Here is a 25,856-nt window from a genome sequence, read left to right as displayed (position 1 = left end):
AGTCTAGTTTGCCTGATATTAATCTAGCTACAACAGCTTAATTTTTGTTGATCTTAGTATTTGCCTGGTGTATTTTCCCCATTGTTTTTACTTTCAAACTTTCTGTGTCCCTGTGTTTTAGAGATGTCTCTTAAAAATAGCTAGCCTTCTTTAAACCCAGACTGATAATCTTTACTTTTAACTGGAGCATTTAGTTCATTTACATTTTATGCACTTTTTGATATATTTAAATTTAAATTGGTAGGTTTAAACTTCTTCCTCTATTCTCTCTGTTCCACTTTTCCAAAAAATTTCCCTACCTTTCTTGCCTTTTTGGGATTGATTTTTTTCCTCTTTCTCTTTCAATTTTTTTCCCCCTCAGATAGTTTGGAAGATATATAATATCCTTATATATTTGTAGTGGTTATCGTAGAAATTTAATATGTATATTTAACATAACTAAGTCTTTGGTTAATAAAAACCCATTACCAATACTCAGCATTCACGGGACAGTCCCACAAAATGTACGGCTTTCGCATTCATTATTTATTTTATTTATTTTGTCTTGTTTTGCTATTATGTGCTTCCTTCTTGGTCCCATTATCTGTTGTCACTGAGATAATAAAAAGATTGCTTGACCTTACAATTACCTAGAATCAACCAATCACTCCATGCATCAGGCTGTCAATATTGAAACTACCCAATCCCTAGCCTTCACCACAGACCTCAGTCCCTGCCTAGTCCTTTGGTACCTGTGAGCCAGTGAAATCATCAGGGAACAGTACCCCCAGCTGCTGAGACAATACCAGATGCTGATAGCAAAGAAAAGGCAAGCCAACAAGGATGCGAAAGATATGATAGCTTTGCAATCTTATGGAGCAAAAAGCAATTAGCTGTGAGCAATTCCTAAAGGAGTTATCATACCATGTAAAAATAGTTCTGCAGGCTCTGGGAGAGGGGAAGAGCAAGGCCTCAAAGGGCATCACTGCAGTCAGGTCATACCACATTTGTGGCATACTGAGTAGCATGCATACTGCACACAGTTCAGTGTTTGGAAGAAGAAATCACTGTGATACAGTGGCAAGGTAAGCCACAATACAGCAGAATATTATAGCTCACTAGCTCTCAACAGGGGGCTATTTTACACTCCAGGAGACATTTAGCAATGTCTGGAGATACTGTTGTAACAACTGGTGTGGGAGGTGCTACCGACATCTAGTGGGTCCAGGCCAGGGATGTTGCTAAACACCCTACAGTGCACTGGATTCCCCCTGCCTTCTGCAAAGAATTATCTGATCCCAAATGTGGATAGTGCTCACTGCTGTAGATTATACAGTGAAGTATACATAAGCATCAGGATAGTTCTTCTTGTATCACAGAGGCCATCCTGTAACAATGATTTCAAACTCTTTAGGGAGGATGATGGTACAATGAAGATTCGCTATACCATTCTGTTCACTTTAAAAATATTTCATAATAAGAAAAATGAAAAGATCAGAGGGAACTCATATCTCTGAACCTCCTTGAAGTGGCAAAAGATTTTTTTTGAGATGTCACTGAAACTGAACGGTGTATATTTTCTAATGGGTGGCTTTAGAATTTCAGAATCAGACAGGACATTAGACTAGATATAGCTGATGAAAAACAATCATAAACAATGTAGCATTTTCCCCAACTGACTCTAAATACAGCCTATCCCCTGAACAGTTTTTCAATGCAAATAAACCTGGTCCATTTGGTAAAACTTGCCAAATTTAGATATTAGTTCTAAAGTTCATACATTAATATATGTGTGGTAGGATTTCTTCATTTCATTTGTCTGTATTTTCTAAATTTTCAGCCAAACATGTATTTTTAAAACCTCTTTATTTTGAAAAGTTGCACAAATAGAACAGAGAATCTGTCAGTCCTTCACCCAGATTCCTAAAATGTTAATATTTTACATTTGCCTCATCATCCTATCGTTTTTTTCTGAAATATTTTAAAGTTGCAACATGGTTCACCATTATCTCTAAATACTTCATATTTTCTTAAATAAGGACTTTCACATAACCACAAAACGAGTATTAAACTCAAGAAATTAACATTGATACAATATTATTACTTAATCTACAGATATTCAAATTTGGTCAACTGTCCCAAGAATGCCCTTTTCAGCAAAATAAAAAAAATTTTTTTTTTTCTGGCTGGGGATCAGTTGTTCTGTTGTTTTCATTAATCTGGAAGAGTTCCTCAATCTCTCTTTGTCTTTAGTGACCTTGATGATTTTGAAGAGTGCAAGCCAGTAATTTTGTAGACTGTCCCTTAATATGGGCTTGTCTGATGTTCCCTCGTGATTAAATTCAGGTTATGCGAATTTTGGCATGATGAATACTACAAAATTGGTTAGTGTTTTTCTTAGCACCTCATCAGGAGGCATATGACGCCTATTTGTTTAATACATAAGGATGCTTATATTCATCAGAGTTAGGAGGGTGTCGGCCATGTTTTCCGACCGTAAAGTTTCTATTTCGCCCTTTGAAATACGAAGTTATCTCGTCGGGAGATACTTTCAGACTATGTAGTGTAAACAACTCCTTTCTCTTCATACTTGCGCCCCCTAGTTTTGCCTAAGGTTACAATGACAGCCGCAGACACAGTAGCTGTCAGCCCTGATGGTTGCAAGTGTTTCCCAGGGCCGATTTATCTTTCTCGTAAGATTGTATCCTTCGGACTAGCAGAATGCCTGGCACACAGTAATCGGCTGCCTCTTCCCCAATTTCTTTGATCTCAGCGGGGTGTATTGTAATTGATCTGTTTATATGTTTGTCTTCCCCACGGACTGAGCTCGTTGAGGGTAGGCATCATGGCTTATTATTTCTCTGTCCCCAGTGTCTAGCACATATTAGGTGCTTTAAAAAACACAATTTTGAATTAGCGGTCTGGAGTAGATGCTACGGAAGAAGATAAAGGCTACGAGTTGGCCTGGGGATGGCATTTTTCCTGTCCTAAAGGGAAGGGGGGGCAAGGTTTGCAGAGGGCCCGGCCAGCGTAGTCACTCTGCGATGGGACCCACGGGTCCCAGCCACCTGGTTGGCAACAGGGCCTCGGCCTTCCGCAGGGTGGGGTGGAAAGTGGGGCGGGAAATCGAAAACCGAACTCGCGACTCCCGGCATTCCTCGTGGGCGGTGCTCCCCTTTGACCCCTCGCTCGCGTGCTACACATCCGGGTTTCTGCTACTAGTGAGGGGAAGATGGCGGCCGCGACTGTCTTGGTTCCCGTAGAGTGGATAAAGAACTGGGAGAAATCAGGGAGAGGCGAATTGTGAGTGTCCGGGCTGGAGGCGGGCGCACGGCCGGGCTGGGCTCGGGCGTCAGCCTTGCTCTCATATTTGTGGGGAGGTGGTGGTGGGGAAGAGGTGTCCCCTCCCCCATCCGGGTGGCGGGTGTGGATGGTTGTCTAGGAGTTTCGAACTCGGGGATGAGAGGTGCTGGTAGTCGCCGCCGACCTCCTGCCTTCCCCGGCTTCCCAGAAAGCCCCGCTGCCCGCCGGAGCTTGTCTTTTTTAGCCTCTTAGCGGAACTCTCGTTTTGTCCCTACGGGTCCCTGCGCTTTCGTTCCGTCTCTTTTTGTCCCCCTCATCGCTTGAGCTCACTTGGCTCCTTTCTCTTCACGGGGCCGCGCCGGGAGGGTTCGGAGTTTCAGTCTGTCCCATTTCTTTACTCTGCACCCGTTCGACTCCGCAGTTTGGAGCCCGGCGCCTCCTCTGCCCGAAGTCCGAACCGTCCCGGACTCCCTCCCCTCCTCTCCGCCCGCCGCCGCGAAGCCCGGGGCTTCGGGAAGAACCCCGCTTGGCACCTCTCGTCCTCTCCGGGAGCTGTCTCTCGGACTGTCCCGGCCTCGCGCGGCGCCGCTGCCCGTGGGCGAAGTGTAGCAAGGATTGCCGCTTTCCCCGAAGACCTACCGGCATTTCTTTGCTCCGTCTTTTCACCTTAGAGCCGTTTCGGGTTGGAATCAACTTTCGTCATTAAATGTTCCTAAACCCCATTTTGTCCTGGGACTGCAACTAATTTTGGCAACTCTCCAAGGTTCTTGTGTACCTAGAATAACGCGTTTCCTGTAGACCCAAAACTTGGGTTTGTTTTTTTTTTTCCTTTCAGTAATACAGAAAACAGTAATTTGCTATAACCGCGGTTTCCTTGCCCCGAATTTCAGCTCTCCCTGTCTCGGGGGGAAAATTCTCTTAAGCGGCGGAACAAACCCCAGATTTTAAAACAAATAACTTACTGCAATTTTTTTCCTCTGAATCGCTTTATTAATTAAAGCTCAGCCCCGTCTTAGATTAACTCCTGTTAGCCGTTTTTGCCGTGGTTGCGCGCCGATCCCCGTAGTCAGTTTACGGTTGCTGGCGCGAGATACGGATCTTTGAAACTTCGTTACTTGGAACGAAACGTGGGGAATGCGTCGGCCGATCTTGCGCGTGTAATAGCGCCGGCCTATATGGCCCTCCCCACCCCGCTGCCGCGCTCGCGCTGCCTTATGAAGTCTTAGTGTGAGCGCTAGACTTGGATTGCCTGGGTAAGCGGCAGTTTTAGCCACTTAACTAGCCGAGTGACCTTGGGTAAGTTCCTTAACCACTTTGACCGTTTCCCCTTGAGTAAATTGGGAATAATAAGTACTCAAAGCATTGTTGTGAAGACTAAATAACGCCTGTAAAGCACTTGCCTTATAGTAAGTACTCAAGTGATAGCTATTAAAAGTAATATTATTATTCCAATCTTTAGATATTTAAACTTCTTTGGACAGCTCTTGCACTTAAAGTCTGTACCACTCAGGTTAGCAATTAATTAGTCTCTGACTCTTTCATGTATACTCTTGTACTCTAACGAATTGAGAGACCCTTGAAGAGTGGGGACTGTCTCACGTTTTCTTTTGGTTCAACCCTCCCGTCCCCGTCCTTCCCCCACCCCCCATAGCCTTTCTAGCATATGCTTAGAGAGCTTATTTTGTTAACTGCCAGAGAAGTCTGTTTGATAAGCATTCATTTTTAACTGTTAGGAACATTTTCCAAATCCTTGTACTTGCTAGTTAACAAATAGCTATTAAGTCTCTTGTGTGCAAGGAAGGCAGGATGGGAAGTTACCAAACCAAACCATCATTTTCATCTATATTCGATTAGGATAACCCCCCAAAACGGATAAATCAGTTCATTGTTGTTTTGTTTACTTTTAAAGCCAACAGTTATTTAGGGACTGTCATCTGTAGATTGCTCAGCTTCCTCCTTCTAGCTAACTGTTTTTGACAGTTTTACTATGACTCCCACCTTAGAATGAGTGGTATTCAGGGTAGGAAATTCTGCTTGGCTTCTGACTGGCAGTGGTTGGAGAAAAAGTCATGTAGGAAGTCGAAATACCTAGTCAAAATGGAATTTTGGATTCACTTTATGTATATTTACATGATCCATGCTACCCATCATAATTTCTGTGTTTGAAGAGCTGCTTCAAAACTGCTATTAGGACTTAACGTTTATGTAGTTAGTGCATGGCTTGTGGAATGTAGTTTGAACTATAGTAGATCCAGATCAGTTTAGTCAGTTTTATAACTCTGTTCTGTTACATGAAGAGAGTTGTGTGACAATAATGAAATAGTGTAAATAGTTGTTAGTTGTATGAAATAGTCAAACAAATCACCATCCAGTGCTTAGTCTTCATTTACTGGACCTCTTTTCCCTCTTTGAAAACTTTGTTGCATATAGTCTAACTTTGGAATTTTTGTATCTTGCTAAAGATAGAGTTAGCATTTTCATTTTATTAGAAAAAATGGTATTATAAATATATTACAAAAAATCCTTTCTTTTGTCTGAAAAACAGCTTCTTAAAATATAAACCAGCAGCTGGAAATGTTAAAAAAAATGTGCCACCAAATTATTAATGAATCCATTTATATATTTGGCTTTTAAGGTATGACCAGTATTTAAAATTATATCTTGGGTGGATTTTTCCTTTTTAATGAGATAAATTAGCAGATGAGCTTTAACTTGACTGAAAGTTACCTTTTTAAAAAACTGCATGATATGTTTCATGAGGTATTAGTTCATTTCTTGTCTGTCTCAGCAGTGTAAGTCTGTATTCTGGGAGTTGTAGTCAACTTCAGCAGCATAGTGAACATATGCAATGCATGGGATATTTTATAACTTTGAGAGGGCAAATTCTTAATTGTGCCTCATGAAAAGCAACTGTCTATTAAGATGGAAAGTCTTGGCTTTGAAGAATAAATTTTGTTAAGTAACTAGGGAGAAAAGAAAAACTGTATTTTGCCTATCTGAATGATCCATCACATACTTAGCTAATCTGTTGTTTCCAGAGATACTGATTATGTTTTTCATGGTAAATTACAGAATTCTTAAAATGATCTTTTCCAAGAGATAGCAAAAGGACAGAGGAGGACTACCAAAACATAATTGTCCTTTCCAGTAACACTTAGATCTGCTCTTCAGAGTTTCACATCTTAATACAAACTCTTTGAAATTCTGCGACATATGCAAGATATGGATTTAATCACTTTAATTTTGGAATTAGAGCTCTAGTTTCTTGATGATTTCATATTAGCATAGGGTTTGCCACGATTAAGCTAATAAACTTGCATGTACTGGTAGATCCAGGGGAGAATTTTGTTTTTAGTAGGCATGATTAACACAGTGAGCTCAGCATTTCTTTGTGTCACAAGCAACCTTAATGGAGGATTTATATTCCAAGCTCTTAATCTGAAGATGTTAGCCTCATGTCAATACTTAGTTTAATTTTGAAATACTTGTATTTGTTGAATATCATCTATTTGTCTGTTTAAAGAACTTAATTCTTTCTTTTAAAAAAATTATACATCAATTAGAAATTTTTGTTGGGTGTTACCTTATTAATTACTGGTAGTTAAAATAAAGTTTTAAAATTTAATCGCCAAATGTTTTGGTGCCATTCTTTTTCTTCTTCTGCTACTAGATGACATATTCCAGAACTTATGGAAGTACATTTGGATGTTCATTAAATGTTGTCTGTCCTGAATTTTTTGGAGGGAAGTTGGAGGAGGGAGTTTATAGCAAATAATAATTCTAAGAAACTTCAGTGTTAGTATTTAAGTCTTTTTTTTTTCTTCAAAAGGTGCTCTAAGTTCAGCTGAAGCTTTATCTGAAACCATTTCTTTATGTCTTACTTTTCATTTGGCATTTGTTTTCTCATTTGACCTGTGTTCATAAGTCTTGGTCTTATTTCCCTGGTAAGAGAAATTCATTCTTCAGAAAATGTTATAGCAGTATCAGAACATTTTTCCAGGCTACTGCTTTCTTTGTTTGCTAGAAAAATTAAATTATTCTTTAGTTAAGGTAGTGTGAGTGCTATTAATGTACTTGTGAGCAGGAACTTCTGTTGTCTTTTTTAAGATTTCCTGTTCCCTTTCCTCCTCATAAGTGCATATTTTCATTTTCTTAAATGCATCTTTCAATATAAAACTACATGTCCCAATATTCATTTTTGTGGGTTATGTCTCTCTTCTATCAATGATAATAGAGGTAGCACTTGCTTAACAAAATGCAGCCTTTTCTGTTGTTTTGTTTTTAAAAATTAATTGAAGCACAGATTGACATCAATTTTTTATATGTAGAGCCAACTTTGAGATGTTGAACATAATCAAGTAGTGCAGGTTGTGTTGTGTTTTTTTTTTACTGGAAAATAGGACCAAGTAAGACGGAAAGCCAAATACTCATGTTAAAGAGTATTTGCAAAATAACATTAAGTTCTTGGAAGAACTTAAGACATTTTATTCAGTTTAAGATTCACAGGAATTTGACAGAAAGTATATTCTTTGTTCTCAGGGGCCTGAGATAGCATCTCCACAGTAGCACCAAACTGTTATAAAAGTGGAAAAAATGGTAAACTCAATTATTTGGAGGTTATTAAAGGACTAAAATAATCATTTGAATTTGTACCGAGGCAGAATATTTGATTATTTTTAAAACCACATTAAAATGGGCAACTGTTGGAGGTAGTTTTGTTTTCCTCCCTTTAAAATTTAGGGTAGAGAACTAAAACTGTATGAGAGCTGTAGTAAGACACCCAACATTCAGAAACAATTGTTTCTTTAAGGATACTTAAAGATACTTAGGATACTTAAGGATACTTCTGTTAGTGAATTACTTAGGGGAAGAGCTGGGACAAATCTACTGATTGGGGGAAAATTCTTAGTGATTGTTTTTAGTTTCCTCCAACAACTAAGGCAGAAGTGTTTTATACTAGGGAAATAAAAGTATCTGTTATACAAGTAAGTTGCCTTATCATAATAACCCATCAGTGATTCCTTACACAATTTGAGCAAATCTTTGAGATGCTTATTAATAGTTCATGATGACATTATCATCTGCATCCTTTAATGAATATGTTTGTGGCCTTGTGACTGACAAGATGAAATTACATTTCAATGATTTTTAAAAATTATGTAACAATGACTGTACCATTAGATTAAGTGGGATTTGGAACACTGACATTCCCCCCTCCCCACTGGAAGGATTATAACAAAAGACATTTGCATTAAGCTTATTAAAACAAATAGAAAATGAAGCTATTGAAAATGTGAATAAGCAAACACATTCATTGTAAGAAGGAATATTTGACCTTGCTTTTTAGTAGCCTGGGTACGAAGGGAAAGATGAGTTACTTGATGTCCCTTGCATTCTTCTGTCAAAGATGCAGTATTTCCTGCTACTACATTCTAAAGGGAAACGAACCTCTGGGGACAGTGAGAACCACAAGGGGGAATTGTTTCAGTACTTTATAGCAAATATTGAAGCAGCCTTGATGCACCTTCTTATATATTTACTCTTAACAAAAAAGGAGCTAAGTATCAGACATTTTTAGGTTATATTCTCTGATGATAGTCTTGAAGCAGATATTTTTGTATTGCCTAATGTAATGAAGATTGATTTTTTTTTATCTGAGGTAAGTTTGTGGTAGGTTTAACTTATTTTGAGAAATTAAAAGCTTACCCACTGTCTTAACACATTGGAAGGCCTATCTGGTTCTCAGAAGTAGTTGAAAGTACTTGGGGTCAAACTTAAATCAGCTTATTTAACCATTTCTAAGGTGCTCTCTGAAAAGTTTTTTTTTGTTCTTTTAATAGGAATTGGTTAAAAACTAATAACTAAATGAGATTTTCAAACTATGCAGATTTAATTTAGTAATTGTTCTTCAGTGGCAAGGTATTTTTGTTCTTTGGTTTTGAAAATAATTTTGTGAGACCTACAAATGAATTGTTGACTGGGAAAAGTTTATTGAACCGTACTCTGCTCATTCTGATGAAGAAGTATTGAAATAATCAAGACACAGAGAGGTGAACTGCAAGGGCATGCATAATCTGCAAAGTCGATAATCTCTCTGTGGATGATTGTCATGTGGCATCATATTTCACCTTAGATGTGATATATAAGCATATTCTGTAAGTCTTAAAGTTACTTGTTTTATTGACTATGGAAAGAGCATTGCTAGACATAAAAGAGTGAGAAACATGCGCATTCATTGGTTCTCTTCTTTTTCGTTAGAGCTTTGTACAGCTTGTAATAAGAATATTTCTTTTTCTGAAATGTGAAATTAAAAAAATACAGAAAAGTACATAAAATCTAAATGTAGAGCTTAAAGAATCACTGTAAGATGCACACCCATGTAACTCATATCCAGCTCTAGTCAACATAATCCCCCTTCCTGATTGCACCCTCTTTATCTCCCCTGTGGTAACTGACATTTATGGCTTTCTCTAGTTTTTATTTACAGTTTTGCTACCCAAATAAGTTTAAGTTTGCTCTTTTTGAATTTCATATAAATGGAATCATAGAGGGTGTATTCTGTTGTATCTGGCTGCTTTTGCTCAACATTATGTCTTTAGGAATCATTCATATTTTTGCAAGTATTTGCAGTTCTTTGATTTTCATAGTTAAAAGATACTCCATTGTATAACTATACCACAATTTATCTCTTAGGCTACCAATGAACAATTTTGTTGTTTTGAGCTTTTGGCTGTTACCAACAGTGCCAATAGAACCATTCTTATACAGGTATCTTAGTGTACACAGCATGTGTTCTTGTGGGATATATACTGAACTGTAGAATACATACATTGTATGTGTGGCTAGGTTCTAGATTGTGATTAACTTTAGCTCTGCTAGATACTGCCAAACTATTTTAAAATATACTCCCACCAGCAGTGTATGAGAGTTCACCTTCACATCCTGGCTAACATTTAATATTGTCAGACTGTAAATTTTTGGTCAATATAATATGTATCTAATGTTATTTTCTTGGGGCTCATATTTTCATAGGCATTTTTCCCAATTTTTAAAATTGAAGTGTAGTTTATTTACAATATTATATTAGTTTTGGGGGTACAGCATAGTGATTCAGTATTTTTGCAGATTATACTCCATTACAGGTTATTATGAGGTAATGGCTATAATTCCCTGTGCTATACAGTATATCATTGTTGCTTATCTATTTTATACGTATTAGTTTGTATCTGTTAATCCCATACTCCTAAATTGTCTCCCCCTCCCCTCGCCCCCCGTCCCTCTCCCCTTTGGTAACCACAGTTTGTTTTCTATATCTGTGAGTCTGTTTGTTTTGCATATGCGTTCATTTGTAGTAGCATAGGCGTCTTTTTCTGTGTTATTGGCCATTTGGATTTCTGGTTTTTTGTGAAATGCCTCTTTATATCTTTTCCCCATTTTTCTGTTGGATTGTTTGCACTTCTTTCATTGATTTGTGGGAGTTCTTTCTGTAGTCTGTATTTGTCCCCTTTGTGGGTTACATTGTATGTGTGGCAAATATCTTTTGTTATTCTTAGGCTTGTACTTCCACTCTTATGGTGGTGACTTTTGATGAGCAGAAGTTGTTCATTTTAATGTAGTTAAATTTATCAATCTTTTACTTTTTGATTAGTACTTTTTTGGGTTTACTAGTTTCTCTCCATTTTCAGGTTAATGAACTTATCCTATGATTTTCTGGAAACATTATTTTGCTCTCCCTTTTTAAGTCTTATCTAACTGGAGTTGATTTTTATGTGTGCTGTGAAGTAGGGGTTGCAATATATTGTTGTGGTTGACGTATATGAAGAAAGTTCAGCCTCACACATAAATAGTTGGCAAAAGGAGGAGAATTTTAGTAACCTTTTCAGATAATTGTAGATATTCTTTGATATCATGTCAAAATTTGTCAGGTGGTAGTTTGTTAATGGTTTGTTGCAATGCCAAATCCAAAACCATATCAGTGTACTTTTTGTACTTTGTTAAATTGAAATCCAATTGTCTCTCTTTTACTTGGAATCTGTCTTTTACCCATGCATTATTTTGCAACGTCATGCATTGGTCATTTGGAAAATATTGGTTCACTGAATGATGCAGCACTTCCAAATATTGACACAATACATTGTATAATATAAAAACCCCCCACATTCTTTAGTATCATCACTGAACTTATCGGGAAAGTTTTTATGAATTGGGAACTAGCCAAGTCCATGGTGCCAGATAAAAGTTTTCCAAAATTCTAAGTTTTGTTTGAAACCTTACATTTTCTCATTGGCAACAAATACTCTCAGTTGTTTTTCTTGAAGTGACTGGCTCTCTTGGTTCATTTTTGAGAAAATGCCTGCCAAAGACCCAAATCCGAATAACCATAGTTTGTCATTTCTTTCAAGTAAAAATGGTGTTCTGTGAAAAAGCAGCTAGTTCAGCTCAGAATTCAAACAGTCGTATAGGTGATTTTCCTGGAGACAACCATGGTATTTTGGTGTGTGACAGAAATGTTTTATGTATACTTTCCAATTTGTCACATAGAATATTAAAAATATGTATTTTTAAAAAAGGCATGTTCTCAGGGCTAGGATTTATTAAAATTAATTTTCACTACTTCATTAAGGACATTTTCTTTATTGTAGATACAAACACATAACATCAGATAAATCTTAACACATTTTAAAGTGTACAGTACAGTATTGTTAACGGTGAGCACAGTGTAGTACAACAGATCTTTAGATCTTTTTCATCTTGCTTGACTGAAGTTTTATACCCATTAAACAGCAAGTTCCCATTTCTCTTTCCCCCTAGCCCCTGGCAACCACCGAAATTCTACTTTTTGCTTCTATGAGCTTGATTACTTTAGATACCTCATATAAGTAAAATCATGCCATATTTATCCTTCTGTGACTGATTTACTTAGCATACTATCTTCAGGGCTCATCCATGTTGTATATGACAGGATTTCTTTGTGCCTGAGTAATGTTCCATTGTATGTATACACCATGTTTTCTTTATGTATTCATCTGTTGATGGACATTTAGGTTGTTTCTATCTCTTGGCTATTGTGAATAATGCTGCAGTGAACATGGGAGTGCAAATACCTCTTTGATATCCTCTTTTCAACTCTTATGAGTAAATACCTGGAAGTGGGATTGCTAGATTGTATGATAGTTCTATTTTTAATTTTTTGAGGAACTTCCGTACTGTTTACCATTTTACATTCCCACCAACAGTGCACAGGGTTTCCAGTTTCTTCATATCCTCCCTAACACTTATTTTCTGTTGGTTTTTAAAGAATTAATTTTTTTAAACAGGTGTTTTAAGGTTCACAGAAAAATTGAGAGGAGGTTACAGAAATTTCCCTTACCCCCTGCCCCCGCACATGCACAGCCTCCCCATTATCAACATCCCCCACCAGAGTGTTACATTTGTTACAACTGATGAACCTACATTGATACATCATAATTGCCCCAAATTCAAAGTTTACCTCTGTGTTCACTCTTGGTGTTGTACATTCTATGCATTTGGACAAAGGTGTAATGATGTGTATCCATCATTATAGTATCAGAGTATTTTTACTGCCCTAAAAATCCTCTGTGCTCTGCCTATTCATCCTTCCTCCTAACCCCTGGCAACCATTGAACTTTTTACTGTCTCCATAGTTTTGCCTTTTCCAGAATGACATTTAGTTGGAAACATATACTATGTAGTTTTTTCAGATTGGCTTCTTTGACTTATTAGTGTTCATTTAAGGTTTCTCCATGTCTTTTCATGTCTTGATAGCTCATTTCTGTTTAGTGCTGAATAATATTCTATGGGGTCAGTGTACCAATTTACGTATCCATTCACCTACTGAAGTATATCCTGGTTTCTTCCAAGTTTTGGCAGTCATGAATAAAGCTGCTATAAATCCATGTGCAGGTTTTTGTGTGGACATAAGTTTTCACCTCCTTTGGGTAAATATCAAGGAGAGTGGGATTGCTGGATTGTAAGGTAAGAGTATGTTTAATTTTGTAAGAAACCACCAAACTGTGTTCCAGTGTGGCTGTACCATTTTTCATTCCCACCAGTGATGATTGAGAGTTACGTTGTACCACATCCTCACCAGCATCTGTCGTTGGCAGTGTTCCAGATTTTGGCCATTCTGATGGGTGTGTAGTGGTATCTCATTGTTTAAATTTCCATGTCCCTGATGATATATGATGTGGAACATCTTTTCATATGCTTATTTGCCATCTGTATATCCTTTTTGATGAGGTGTCAGTTAAGGTCTTTGCTCATGTTTAAATTGGGTTGTTTGTTTTCTTATTGTTGAGTTTTAAGTGTTATTCGTATATTTTGGATAATAGTCCTTTATCAGATGTCATTTCTGGTTTTTTTTGTTTGTTTGGGGTTTTTTAATAATGACCACCCTTACAAGTGTGAGGTGATGCCTTATTGTGGTTTTGATTTGCATTTCTCTGATGATAAGTGATGTTGAGCATCTTTTAATACACCTATTGGCCATTGGTATGTCTTCTTTGGAAAAATGTCTATTCAAATTCTTTGCTCATTTTTAAATCAGATTTTTTTTCTTGCTATTGAGATGTAGACGTTTCTTAAATATTTTGGATATTAGCCCCTTATCAGATACATGGCTGGTTTGCAAACATTTTTTTTTTCCATTTCGTAGGTTGCCTTTTCATTTTTTTTTTTTTTGGCCGCACCGTGTGGCACGCAGGGTCCTAGTTCCTTGACCAGGGTTGGAACCCATGCCCCCTGCAGTGGAAGCATGGAGTCTTAACCACTGGCCCACCAGGGTAGTCCCCTGCCTTTTCATTCTGTTCATTGTTTCTTTGCTGCGCACACAAGTTTTAGTTTGATGTCCCACTTGTCTGTTTTTGCTTTCATTGTGCTTTTGGTGTCATATCCAAGAAATCATTGCCAAGACCAATGTCATGAGGCTTTCCCCCTGTGTTTTTTTCTAGGAGTTTTACAGTTTCAGGTCTTATTTTTATGTATTTGATCTATTTTGAGTTGATTTTTGTATATGATGTAAGAAGTGTCCAATTTCATTCTTTTGTATATGACTATCCATAATGCTCTTGAATTATCCATAATGCTCTCTAGTGACTTTTTCAGCTTAGTTGTTACATTCTTTAGCTCCAAAATTTGGTTCTTTTAAAATTTTCTGTCCTTTTGTTAAAATTCTCATTTTGTTCATGCATCATTTTCCTGAGCTCATTGAGCATTTTTATGATGGTTATTTTAAATTCTTTGTCAGATAATTCATATGACTCCAATTCTTTAGGATCAGTTTCTGGAGACTAATTTTGTTTCTTGTATTGGGCCATTTTACCTGTTTCTTTATGTTCTTTGTAATTTGTGTTGGTATCCTTGCATTTGAAAAAACACTCTTATCCCAGTCTTTATGGACTGCTTTAGTACAGGGGAAGGCCTTTACCAATCAGCTTGGCTATAGATTCTGGGGGCCTCTCAATTTTTTTCTCTGGATATGTCTTCTCTGGACTCATGTGTAGATTCCAGATGAGAGGGATTTTCCAGTTTCTTTTTTTCCGGAAACTGGCACTCTCTTGCATTCTCTGGTGTCCATCTGTTGTACCATGGGTCCTGTGAAGCAGCAGCACAGCACCCAGCTCTTTTTGTTCTTAGTGGCTCCCAGGCAGCTAGAGTATGCTGGGTGCCATCAGTGCCCTAAGTCAGGCTAGACAGAAACCAGTCTCTCGGGCAGTCCCCCCTCCCCAAAGGCTGGGCTATTGGACACTCTTTTTTCTCCGTTGAGGGAGAGATTGCCAAGCTGTTGCCCACTCCCCCCCCCAACCAATCAGAATGTTAGAGGTATATATAGTCCAGTCTCCTCTTTCCCTCCTCAGGGAGAATTTGGGAATTGGGAATTTCCTCCCAGTTGTGTGGTGGTGTGCCAGGAGGAGGGACTATGGTGAAAGAGTGTGTTGTGTTTTCCTACGAGCTTTGATGCAGCTGGTTTAGTCCTCGCCTGGGATGCAGGAGCCTCTTAACTGGTTTCTGAATTTCTCGTAAAGGGAATTGGATATGTGTATTGTTGAGTTGTGTTTCTGTGGGAGGAAGGAAGGCCTGGGGCTTCCTATTTTGCCATCTTGCTGAGGTCACTCCTATCGAGGACATTCTTAAGTGAAACTGGCTTTTGTTTGTGAATGGTCATGAAATATATAATGAAACAGTTTGGTGACATCTTACATGAGACTGGCTATATTCTTTCCTTTGATTTCTTGATAATGAAGAATTCAATGAGACAGTTTGGTGCTACTGCCTTGATAAATGTTAAGGTGCTAACCGTCTTAACCTTCCTTTGCTTTTGAATTATTAGGGCAAATGTCATTACAGCAAAAGAAGGGAAATGAAGTCTTAGTATTATTATGAATATAGTTTTGAGCTTACAGAGCTCTAGAAAGTGTCTTGGGGATCAGGGGTTTGTGAACCACACTATCAGAACTGTTACTTTATCAAATTATAAGTTTTTTTCTATTCCTGATTTTCTAAAAGTCTTTTTAAAAAATAGTGAATGGAAGTTGAATTTTGTCAAATGTCTTTTATGCATAAAAGAACTTTTAGAAAATTAGGAATAGAACCTATTCCTGAATTATTGTGTTATTTTAAAAGTCAGTTTAATGTGGTGAGTTAATTTGAACCAACTTTGTGTATTTGGGATAAACCCACGTTAGCCTTGATGTATTTCAGTGTTTTTCCATTTATATATCTATCTCTCTATATTTAATACTACACATGTTTAAATACCATAAGTCACTATTATTATTATTCAGTTAATATTAAATTAGAATTACCTATATACTTAGCACTTTTTTCCCTCATTTCTTGCTGCAACTCTAAGGTTCTTTCTGGGATCATTTTTATCCCGCCTGAAGAATGTCCTCAAGCATTTCTTTTAGTATGTGAACTCAATTTTTATTAGTCTGAAGTTCAGTCCTTATTTTGTCTTTTCTTGGAACTGTGTTTTTTGGGTATAGAATTTTAGGTTGACAGGTACTTTGTTTTAGCACCTTGAATGTATCTTCCAGCTATCAAGTGTTCTTGTTGAGAAGTCATGAAGGTAATAATTGCCTTTTTTTCCTCAGGTGCTTAAATGATTTTGTCTTTGGTTTTCTGTAGTTTTACTATTGATATAACCAGATACGGATTTCACTTCAGTTCTGGAAAACTGAATTCTTAGCTATTATTTCTTCAAATACTGCTTTTGCCCTGTTCTCTCTTCTTTCTGGAATTCCAATTAAACATACCTCTTTTCACTGTATACTGTATATCTATCCTTTGCTGTATTTAAATTAGTGAAGAAATATTCACCATACAACAAGTATTTTTTTTAATTTTATGAAAAAATTTCAACTTTTTGTTTTTAAACTTTGTTATAGGAAAAAAGTCTCAGATGAGAAAGTAGATATAATAGCTCCCCAATGAAATCATCAACCAACTTAAATATTTATCAACTGCTAACCAGTCTTGTTTCATCTATAACCCTACCCATTTTCCCATACTTTTGAAGTAAATATTTCATGTGTAGATATTTCAGCATCTATCGTTTAAAAAGTTATAAAATATTCCAGTTGACTCATAAATGTTAATTTTTAAAATATTTGTTTGAAACAGGATCCAAATAAGGAGCCATACACTGTGATCGATACATCTCTTAAGCCTTTTTCACCCTAAGGATCCCGCACCATCTTTTATTTTCCCTTGTAATATATTTGTTGAAGAGACTGGGCCATTGTCCTATAGAGTTTCTCACAGTTTGAATTTAAGTTATTGCCCCCCCCCCCCCTTTAAAGACAACTTCATAGGTGGTGGTGTATTCTTGTATATCAGGATCAGGAGGCACATAATATCTGATTGTCTTTTGTGATGTGAACAGCCATTAATAGATGCCTAGATCCTTTAATTTATTAGGGACCTTAAAATGGTGCTGTTCTAATTCTACCATTCCTTTGTTTGTTAGCTGAAATACTAACAGAGGCATTTCTTATTAACTATTCGTTCATATACAAAAGGCAGAATAAGTGCTTGATTTTCATTCTTTTATTTACCAGTTTTCAAAATAATGACTTGATTCACTAGCATCCTCCAGTTCTGACCAATTAGGGTTTATAGGTTTATTTAAATTATAAACTAATAGATTTAAAAATATCTGATACATTTCCAGATATTTTTAGTTGATATAATTTGCTCTATAAGGATTATCTATGTTAGGATTAGAAATTAATACAGATTGTTTGTTTTATTCTAGTTTGCATTTATGCCGGATCCTCAGTGAAAATAAAAGCCATGATAGTTCAACTTCTAGAGGTAAGACTTTTAAAAGTATCATAGGACTTCCCTGGTGGCACAGTGGTTAAGAATCCTCCTGCCAATGCAGGGGGCATGGGTTTGATCCCTGGTCCGGGAAGATCCCACATGCCATGGAGCAACTAAGCCCGTGCGCCACAACTACTGAGCCTGCACTCTAGAGCCCGCGAGCCACAACTACTGAAGCCCGCGCACCCTATCACCTGTGCACCACAACTACTGAGCCCACGTGCCACTACTGAAGCCTGCGCAATCTAGGGCCCATGTGCTGCAACTACTGAGCCTGCTTGCTGTAGCTACTGAAGCCTGCATGCCTAGAGCCTGTGCTCTGCAACAAGAGAAGCCACCACAATGAGAAGCCCGTGCACCCCCATGAAGAGTAGCCCCCTCTCGCCACAGCTAGAGAAAGCCTGCGCGCTGCAACAAAGACCCAACGCAGCCCAAAAAAAAATAAATAAATAAAGTATCATAGCTATTATTTTTGGCTTGGTCAAAATTAATAAATATCCTGTTTTCCATTAAATTTTATGAATAAAAGCAAAAGGTCTAAGATATTCACATTATATAAAGCTTTTATATGAATATATTAGAATTGAGATTAAAACTATAGTTATAGTAAGACTATATATCTCTTTATATGGTTGTCTTTTGACCTGCATAATAGTCATATAACGTTGCTTGGCTTTTATAATTGTAACATGGTATATTTACCTACATTTCAGCAGTGGCTAGCTGTAGTAAAACTTATACAGGCTAGGTATCAATCATAAACAGAAGAGAAGAGCTAGCACGGAAAAAAAAAACTATTCTGATCTTTTTGGCACTAGGAAACTTCCAGAAACTGAGGTTCAGTGTTTTTACTAAAGCTGGTTATGTTTAGGTGGTATCTGGGGATCTTGTTAAAGGTAGTGTCATGGAAAACATTAAAAGGAACAGAGTTGTTTACTACTGCATATCACAAATATGGTATATTAAGTAAAATGTTATTAAACAGGGTGTAAATTTTTAGTTATGTTAATTTTAAAGGACTTGCTATTTAACTTTCATTAATTTAGAATTAGGTATATGGGGCTTCCCTGGTGGCGCAGTGGTTGAGAGTCCGCCTGCCGATGCAGGGGACACAGGTTCATGCCCCGGTCTGGGAAGATCCCACATGCCGCGGAGCGGCTGGGCCCATGAGCCATGGCTGCTGAGCCTGCGCGTCCGGAGCCTGTGCTCCGCAACGGGAGAGGCTGCAACAGTGAGAGGCCCGCATAACGCAAAAAAATAAAAAATAAAAAAAATAAATAAAATTAGGTATATGGATTTAGAAAAGGAGGGGCAAAAACAAAAGCAGTAATGCCCAGTAAGTTTAAAGCATTTTCATGTGTAGCTTTCATTGGGGATAGAACCCATAACATTTTTTTTTTCAAATCTGGAAAAATAATTTATAGTCAATATTCTATTTTAAATAAAAAAATATGAGATAATTTTCTGTAGATAAGTTTACTTTTATCAGAAATTAAATATTACCTTAATATGAGCCCTTGCCTACTTCCTCAGTGCATAACACTCTTTGGCTGATATCTGCCAACAATCAAGCTTTGGTCTGAGGGCCCCAGTAGGTAGTCCATGCAGGGAATTGAATGTTGTTTCTTCAGAATTTCCTTCGTCTATCTCAGGAGGATTGAGTTTGGGTGGTGTTCCTTGTGCCCTTTTTTCCCTTTGTGCCTCTCCCTCAAATTGATTTCATTTCAGGCAGGCAGTTTCCCTTGCACACGCTGCTTCTCCTTGTTCTTTTTATAAGTCTCTTTCCCACACCCCCATAAAATAACGTTGTAAAGATGGCTGATAAACATGAGTAGTCTTAGTGATATTCGACATAACCAAGAACTAGTGTCTAAAATGTTCAAATTCCACAAAGAATGTCTAGAAGTCCCTTTTACTTGTGGCTGTTCTTAAAGCTGCTTTTTCTGAAACATTAGCATTTATTCTTTTCTGTGTAATTATAAGGGTTGTAAGTTTTCCTCCCCATTGTAAATGTAAAGTTTTTCAGCTTTAGTGTAGATTTTGCAGGGCTTTTTCAGCTTTAGTGTAGATTTTGCAGGGCTTTTTTGCAGGGCTTTCAGCTTTAGTGTAGATTCTGCAGGGCTTTGTGGATTTTGCAGGGCTAGCCACTTAAATGGGCATTTAAATAACATGTGAATTGGGGACTGTCTTTGCTACTTTGTGGATTACATTGTGATTGTTTTTATGTCACTTAGTGTCAGCAAGATGACCTGGGCCATTTGTTCTCTACTTTAATCTCCTTTGATTAAGATTAGAATTCCCTCAGCCCCTGTGAGCCCATATTCTTACGGGAATTTAGTTTATGATGCTCAGCTGTTTTGTGCTTCTAAGAGTGATTGCTTTTTAAAAAATCTTAGTTAACTGGATAACTTCAAATGGCTATTATTCGTTATAAAAGCATTTTATTAATGGAAATTGAAAGCATGAAATTGACCTCATATTCCTACCGTACTAACAGAAATTTTTCCTTTGCATTTTAGTTTTTATATAGTTTACTATAAGCATAATGAAGGCATATTTGTGAAAAAGGTAGAATATATTTAATGGATTCTTCATAAGGAATTGGGATAATCTGGCTGTATTTCTTTTGTGAATAATTTAATGGACGAATTTACTTCATTGTAAAATACTATTTTCATTGTTTAAAGGGGGATTGATAAACGTTTTGATTTCTGTTATGTTCCTTTTTTGTGGCTAGTAGTAGACCAAAGGAGAAGATTTTTAAATATTTGATTTCTCTTTTAACTTTTTATTTTTTGGCCGCGCTGCACAGCTTACAGGATCTCAGTTCCCCGACCAGGGATTGAACCCCGGCCACAGCAGTGAAATCACCGAATCCTAACCACTAGAACACCAGGGAACTCCCAGATATTTGATTTCTTAACTTGTTATATTGCCCTGAAAGATTTTTTGATTTATTTCAAAAGTGGATTATAAATTGACTTTATTTTACATTAATGTTTTTAGAGCTACTTGTTTTCCTACTTTTAATGAGAGGAAGGAGATAAAGATTTTAGTGTATGGGACTAAAGAAAAAGGTGGCTGAAAGGAGGTGTTCACCTGACCATTAACTCCTCCCCCCTCCTCAAATTCCTTCTCCAGGAAAGGGGGGCTATGCTGATTAATAGTGAATGAGACTACTGTACATGTGGTTGACAGTTCTCATAGGACTGATGTTTTATGTGTGTATGTACATATGTAACTACGATCATCCCTTAGTATCTGCAGGGGATTGGTTCCAGGAGCCCCCTCTGATACCAAAATCTGAGGATCCTCAAGTCCCTTATATAAAATGGCATTGTACAGTGACTAAAGTCAGCCCTCCATATCTGTGGATGCAGAACCTATGGATACAGAGGGCTGAATGTATTTTAGTTTGAATTCTGATGGAAATAGAGGAGAAAATGAGATTTGGGGGAGAAATTTCTCTGACAGTAGGATATGGGTAAAATTAAATTTTATATTTACTGCTATTCCTTATCTGTTGTCAGTGTAGCCCTGCGATTGAATTGACTATAATCTGAATATAGTTAGAAAAACCTGTGAATCTCCTGGCGAGAAGAATGGTTAGTTTATATTCACTTGCTAGAGTTCTATGCACTCATTAAAAATAATTTCGTAGACTTTGGTAGCACGAGAAAATGCTTTTAGAAATGTTTGTCAGGTAATCAGAATGCCAAATGATGTAAACTATGAATGCAAGTATGTAAAATATGTAGACATATAGAAAAAGATTGCAAGGAAGTGCTCAAGCAGTAGTTATGTTATAGTAGTGGAGTCAAGGTTAACTTTTTTCTACTCTAAGTATTGTTTTTGTGAAAATAAAAGGAAAAAGTCTGCTAGAGAGAAGCATTACAAGTATAGTTTTCTTAATCATTATTGATGTTTATAATAATTCCGAGAAGTAGGAAATACGTAGATCTTCCCCTAGAGAGTCTACCTTTCATGTTCAAGAGACTGTGTCATTATACTCTTTCTTTTATGTTTGACAGATTTCCAGCAAGCTCTTTATGAGTTATCATGCCATGTCATTAAAGGAAATCTAAAGCATGAACAGGCATCTAATGTTCTTAATGACATTAGTGTAAGTATATATATGTTTTTTAAATTTGATAATTGTTACATATTTCTTTTTGCCTTTGATGCAAGGATCCCTGACGTGTATAACTTGTGTTTCATTTTATTCAAAATTATAGTAGTGAATGTTTTAAGATAATATTGGTAAGCCATTGTTGCTAGACAGAAATATAGGTATTTTAATCTTTTTCTCTGGTTGTGAGTAGAGCAGGAAATATTACGTAAGCTGGGAGGACAAAAAAAAAAAGCTCCTATAAAAAAATAATTTGGTTAGACTGTTCTCCCAGTATAGCATAACAAGGCATTTTCTTTTGTTTGTGGTTATGTTTAGAAATTGAATGTATTAAAAAAATTGAGGATTAAATTATTTTAAATTGAGGTTGTATGATTCTAATGTTTGCTTGATGCTAATTTTCCTGTTGTTTGTTGTTTGCTTTAGAAAATAACTAGATTTTTCCCTAACCTTTAAGTGGATATTCTGTTTCACTCTTTTATTTATTAGAAAATTTAAGTTAGATTCAGACCAGATACTTTCCATGGTTGTTTGGTATTTGAATTGAAAGATGAACTCTCAAATTGTAAGGGTGTTTATTGTAAAGCAGGAGTTAAGTTTCATTTTATTACAAGTGGTGTATTATTCTATTATTATTAGGCTGGGTTTTACACTTGTATAAATAAAATTATCTGCCCAGTTGAGAACAGCTTTCATAATAAGTATTATTGAGGTGGTACCTGGAGTTTCTTGATGTCAGTATGAATTTCCCCTGTGCTGCTTTAAGCTTCTGTAGCCTTTTTCTTTGTATGATTTTTGTGCTTTCCCGAGGATGGTCTTAAGGACTTTCTATGTTTAGTAGTTGTGATTTTTCCCCCCCCTCATGTTGAGATGTATTTGAACAGTAGAGGTTCAATATGAGTTTCTCCTTTACCTCTCAACTGTCTCTATCTGATTAGCTTGTGTTGGAGTAGTCTATTTCTTCAACAACTAATATTCCATGTTTGAAAACTCTTGTCTTGCTCTATTGTTTTGGAGCACTTGCATTCAAGTAGACATAGCCAAATTTCATAGCCCTTAAGAAGAGACTAATGTCTGATCGGCAATGAAGGTTATTTCATTCTGTAAATTGGGCATCAGTATAGGGTTTAGTGTGTTAATGGAATTTGATTCTAATACTTTTCACATTTATTGAAAATGAATAGTCCAAATGAACTTAATGTGTGTTTTGTTCTTACTTAGCTTCTCTTTCTTTGAGTCCTTAGTGATATATATACTTCTGCAGCTGGATTCTTTGTCGTGGCTAGATTCTCATAGTCCTATATTGCACTGTCCCATATCTTAGCCACAGAAACATATCTTGTCTGTCTCTTACAGCTACCAGTTTTTTCTTTAGAATTATATTTCTTTCCTTTACTCTCTGAAAGTAGGCTAATTTTAGGGTTGCTATAGTGCCAGCAAACTAATTGCAATAATTGAACTATGATCCTTACTAATGGAAAATGGCTCTAAAATTGGGTGTGGGAGTGGGAAGTCAGGAGACAAATCTAGGATAAATGCCGAAGTATTCATCCAGAAATGAGGGGAGAGTTTCGGGTCAGTTTCTCCAAAGGCTGCAAACATCAGTGCATAAAGAAAATAAAGATAGATTTTTGGTAATTATTTTCATCTTCAGAGAATCTTGAGTTATGAGACAACAGCTTGTAATTATTATTGCATTTTTTAGATTTTTGTTCTGATAATACTATGATCTTTGCATAGATCAGTGTTGACTCAGGCATGAGCACAACATTTAAAGTTTTAGATGAAAAATGTACCATATTTAACAGTCTTGCTTTAGGTAGGTGTAAGGTACTCCAAATTCCAGTGGTTTCTGACATGAAACTTCACTGGAAAAATGTTACTCATTTGTGTTCTTTATTATTTCCTGAGGTGCTTGTTTTAAGTTTCTTTTTTTTTTAAACTCAAGTTATTTCATGGTAGACATTTAAACATTTTTTTCAACCATTATCTCCCTCTTAATTTTCTCTATATTATGAAACTTGAAAACTTTTATTTGTCAACATAGTGGTATTAGGGTTTTGTTTTTAAGTTTTACTGAAGAGTGTTTTTCTGAAACCATAATAATTGCTAGTGTGCTATTCTAGTATTTACTATGAATAATTGTATTTTTTAAAATTAGGAATTTCGTGAGGATATGCCCTCCATTCTTGCCGACGTATTCTGCATATTAGGTAGGTATTAATAAGCCTTTATTTCACCTGTAAAAAGTGTTGTTTGGTAAATTAATGTACTGTGTTAAATAAAATGCTGTCTTTCAAACTGCGGATTTTACAAATGTTTCTACAAATCTAGAATATATATATATTTTACTTTACAGGGAATATATATTATAAGTCAGATGTGAGTTTAATTACTATTTATAAGCTAGCTTTAAATAGTTTTAGTTTATAATTCAAATAGTTTGAGTGTTTCAGAATGTATCTTTATATAAAATTGAGCTAAATTAAGTCATTTCAAGTAAAAAGGCCAAGTTTTCTGAAGATAAGTTAGTCTGAATTATTCAGATTTTAGTAACCACCTAATTAATATTATTCAGTGCAGATTATCAATGAATGTCAGAATCTCAAACTTAGGATACTCAAGAGGTATTTACTTTACTATTGTACTCTTTTGATTCTTCTTAATTTTAGAGAGAGCAAGAAGAGCCAAAGTAATCAAAAGTACTTTTGTTTTGAGGATGAGAAACCAACTTTGGAAATAGCAGCTTCTCTATTTGTCCAGAATAAATAAGAATTCATGCAAGATAAGAAAGGAATATTTCTTTGACTTAGAACAAAAGGTAGTGTCCCTCCATGGGAGGCATGGATTTAAAAAATAATGTATATTACAAATTTATTTCTCTGATTTTAAATCTGAATTAAAGTATCTTTGAGCACAGTTTTCCTCATCAGTCTTATGCTTTCTGTAACTTTGACCTGTTAGAAAACATTACCAAACATTATAATATTCGCTTTAAAATATGAGTTATCCTCTGAGACTTTGTCAAGTTGGAATGAATTACTTTAGCTCATTAATCTTAACTCTTAGAATTAGATAGGTTACTTAAATGTCTTACTGAGAATCCCAAATTTGACTGCAACAAATCTAAATGTCTGGTCCTTGATCCTTCAGGACGTTTAAGATTTTATAACAACAGTAAGGTTGGGAACAGGTCAAAATGTGTGTGGACCGTGAGTGATAAATGAAAAGACCATTGACTGGTGACCGTATGTCCCCTTTTTGTTTTGTTCTCCTGGCGTAATTATTAATTGTGCCTTCTTTCAATCTTAAAACTATCCTGGTTTAGATGATAAAGTATTTGTTCATGCTGTCTATTGGATTGATTGATTTATGCCAACAACAAAAACCTTTTAAGCTTAATTTTTAGAGCAGGCACTAAAGATATTATATTATGTTACTAATAAATATAACACGAGACAGGTTTCAATTTAGAAAATTGTTTGTTTTTACTATAAATTTGTAAGACTTAAAGAGTGATTTGTAGGTACCATTGTGTGGAAGCTGTTATTCATTGATAGTGTCAGGAGTACATTTTATATCTTTCTTTGGGTAATCGTCAATTATCAGCTTACTAGTAAGTTCTAGTAATTTTTTATATTGACTTATTTTATTAGGATATATTTTCCCTTCATAGTTATTTAGTTATATAATATGAATTATTATTACAAGTCATTGCTTTTTACTAGTAACATGAATTCATGAAGATGATGTTTGGTTGCTCTTGGGAAATTTCTTTTAGCCTATCCAGTCCATTTTTACAAGCAGGATCAGGACGGCAAACTTGGAAAGAGAATTTCCCTCACCTGCCCCCTCACTCACGTACCCCCACCCTTGGCAGAAAAAAAATGATCCAAGGGTGACCCCAGACCGAGGTAGGGGAATAGGAGTGAGAACGTGAACTACCTCTAATAATGATGATGATAATTATAATGATGATCACAGTAATAATAATGTAGGTGCCATTTTGGAGCACCTTCTGTATGTTAAGCATTTAATTTCATTTAAATCCTCACAGCATTCTGTAAAGTAGATACATGGATCAGAAAATCGAAGCTCA

The 25,856-nt window shown here is 36.3% G+C and overlaps 1 protein-coding gene across 13 annotated transcripts in view; it reads left to right on the top strand.

Annotated features, from left to right (window-relative positions):
- The first annotated feature begins 3,181 nt into the window (after positions 1-3,181).
- THOC2 (THO complex subunit 2) overlaps positions 3,182-25,856 on the top strand; it is a 103,562-nt gene continuing 80,887 nt past the window's right edge. For 12 of the 13 annotated variants that reach the window (XR_013825587.1, XR_013825588.1, XM_079909667.1 and 9 more), the window contains exons 1-4: positions 3,188-3,282; positions 17,561-17,619; positions 21,660-21,751; positions 23,919-23,970. Coding sequence is in view for 11 of the 13 variants with exons in the window: in XM_079909667.1 (XP_079765793.1) it covers positions 3,212-3,282; positions 17,561-17,619; positions 21,660-21,751; positions 23,919-23,970 (274 nt within the window). In the remaining 2 variants the exon portion in view is untranslated. Of the gene's footprint in view, positions 3,283-17,560; positions 17,620-21,659; positions 21,752-23,918; positions 23,971-25,856 lie in introns of all 13 variants that reach the window. The other variant, XM_079909668.1, reaches the window with a different exon arrangement.

Source organism: Stenella coeruleoalba, assembly GCF_951394435.1.
Source record: "Stenella coeruleoalba genome assembly, chromosome: X".
Lineage (NCBI taxonomy): Eukaryota > Metazoa > Chordata > Mammalia > Artiodactyla > Delphinidae > Stenella > Stenella coeruleoalba.
This window is presented reverse-complemented; position numbering and strand designations above follow the sequence as displayed.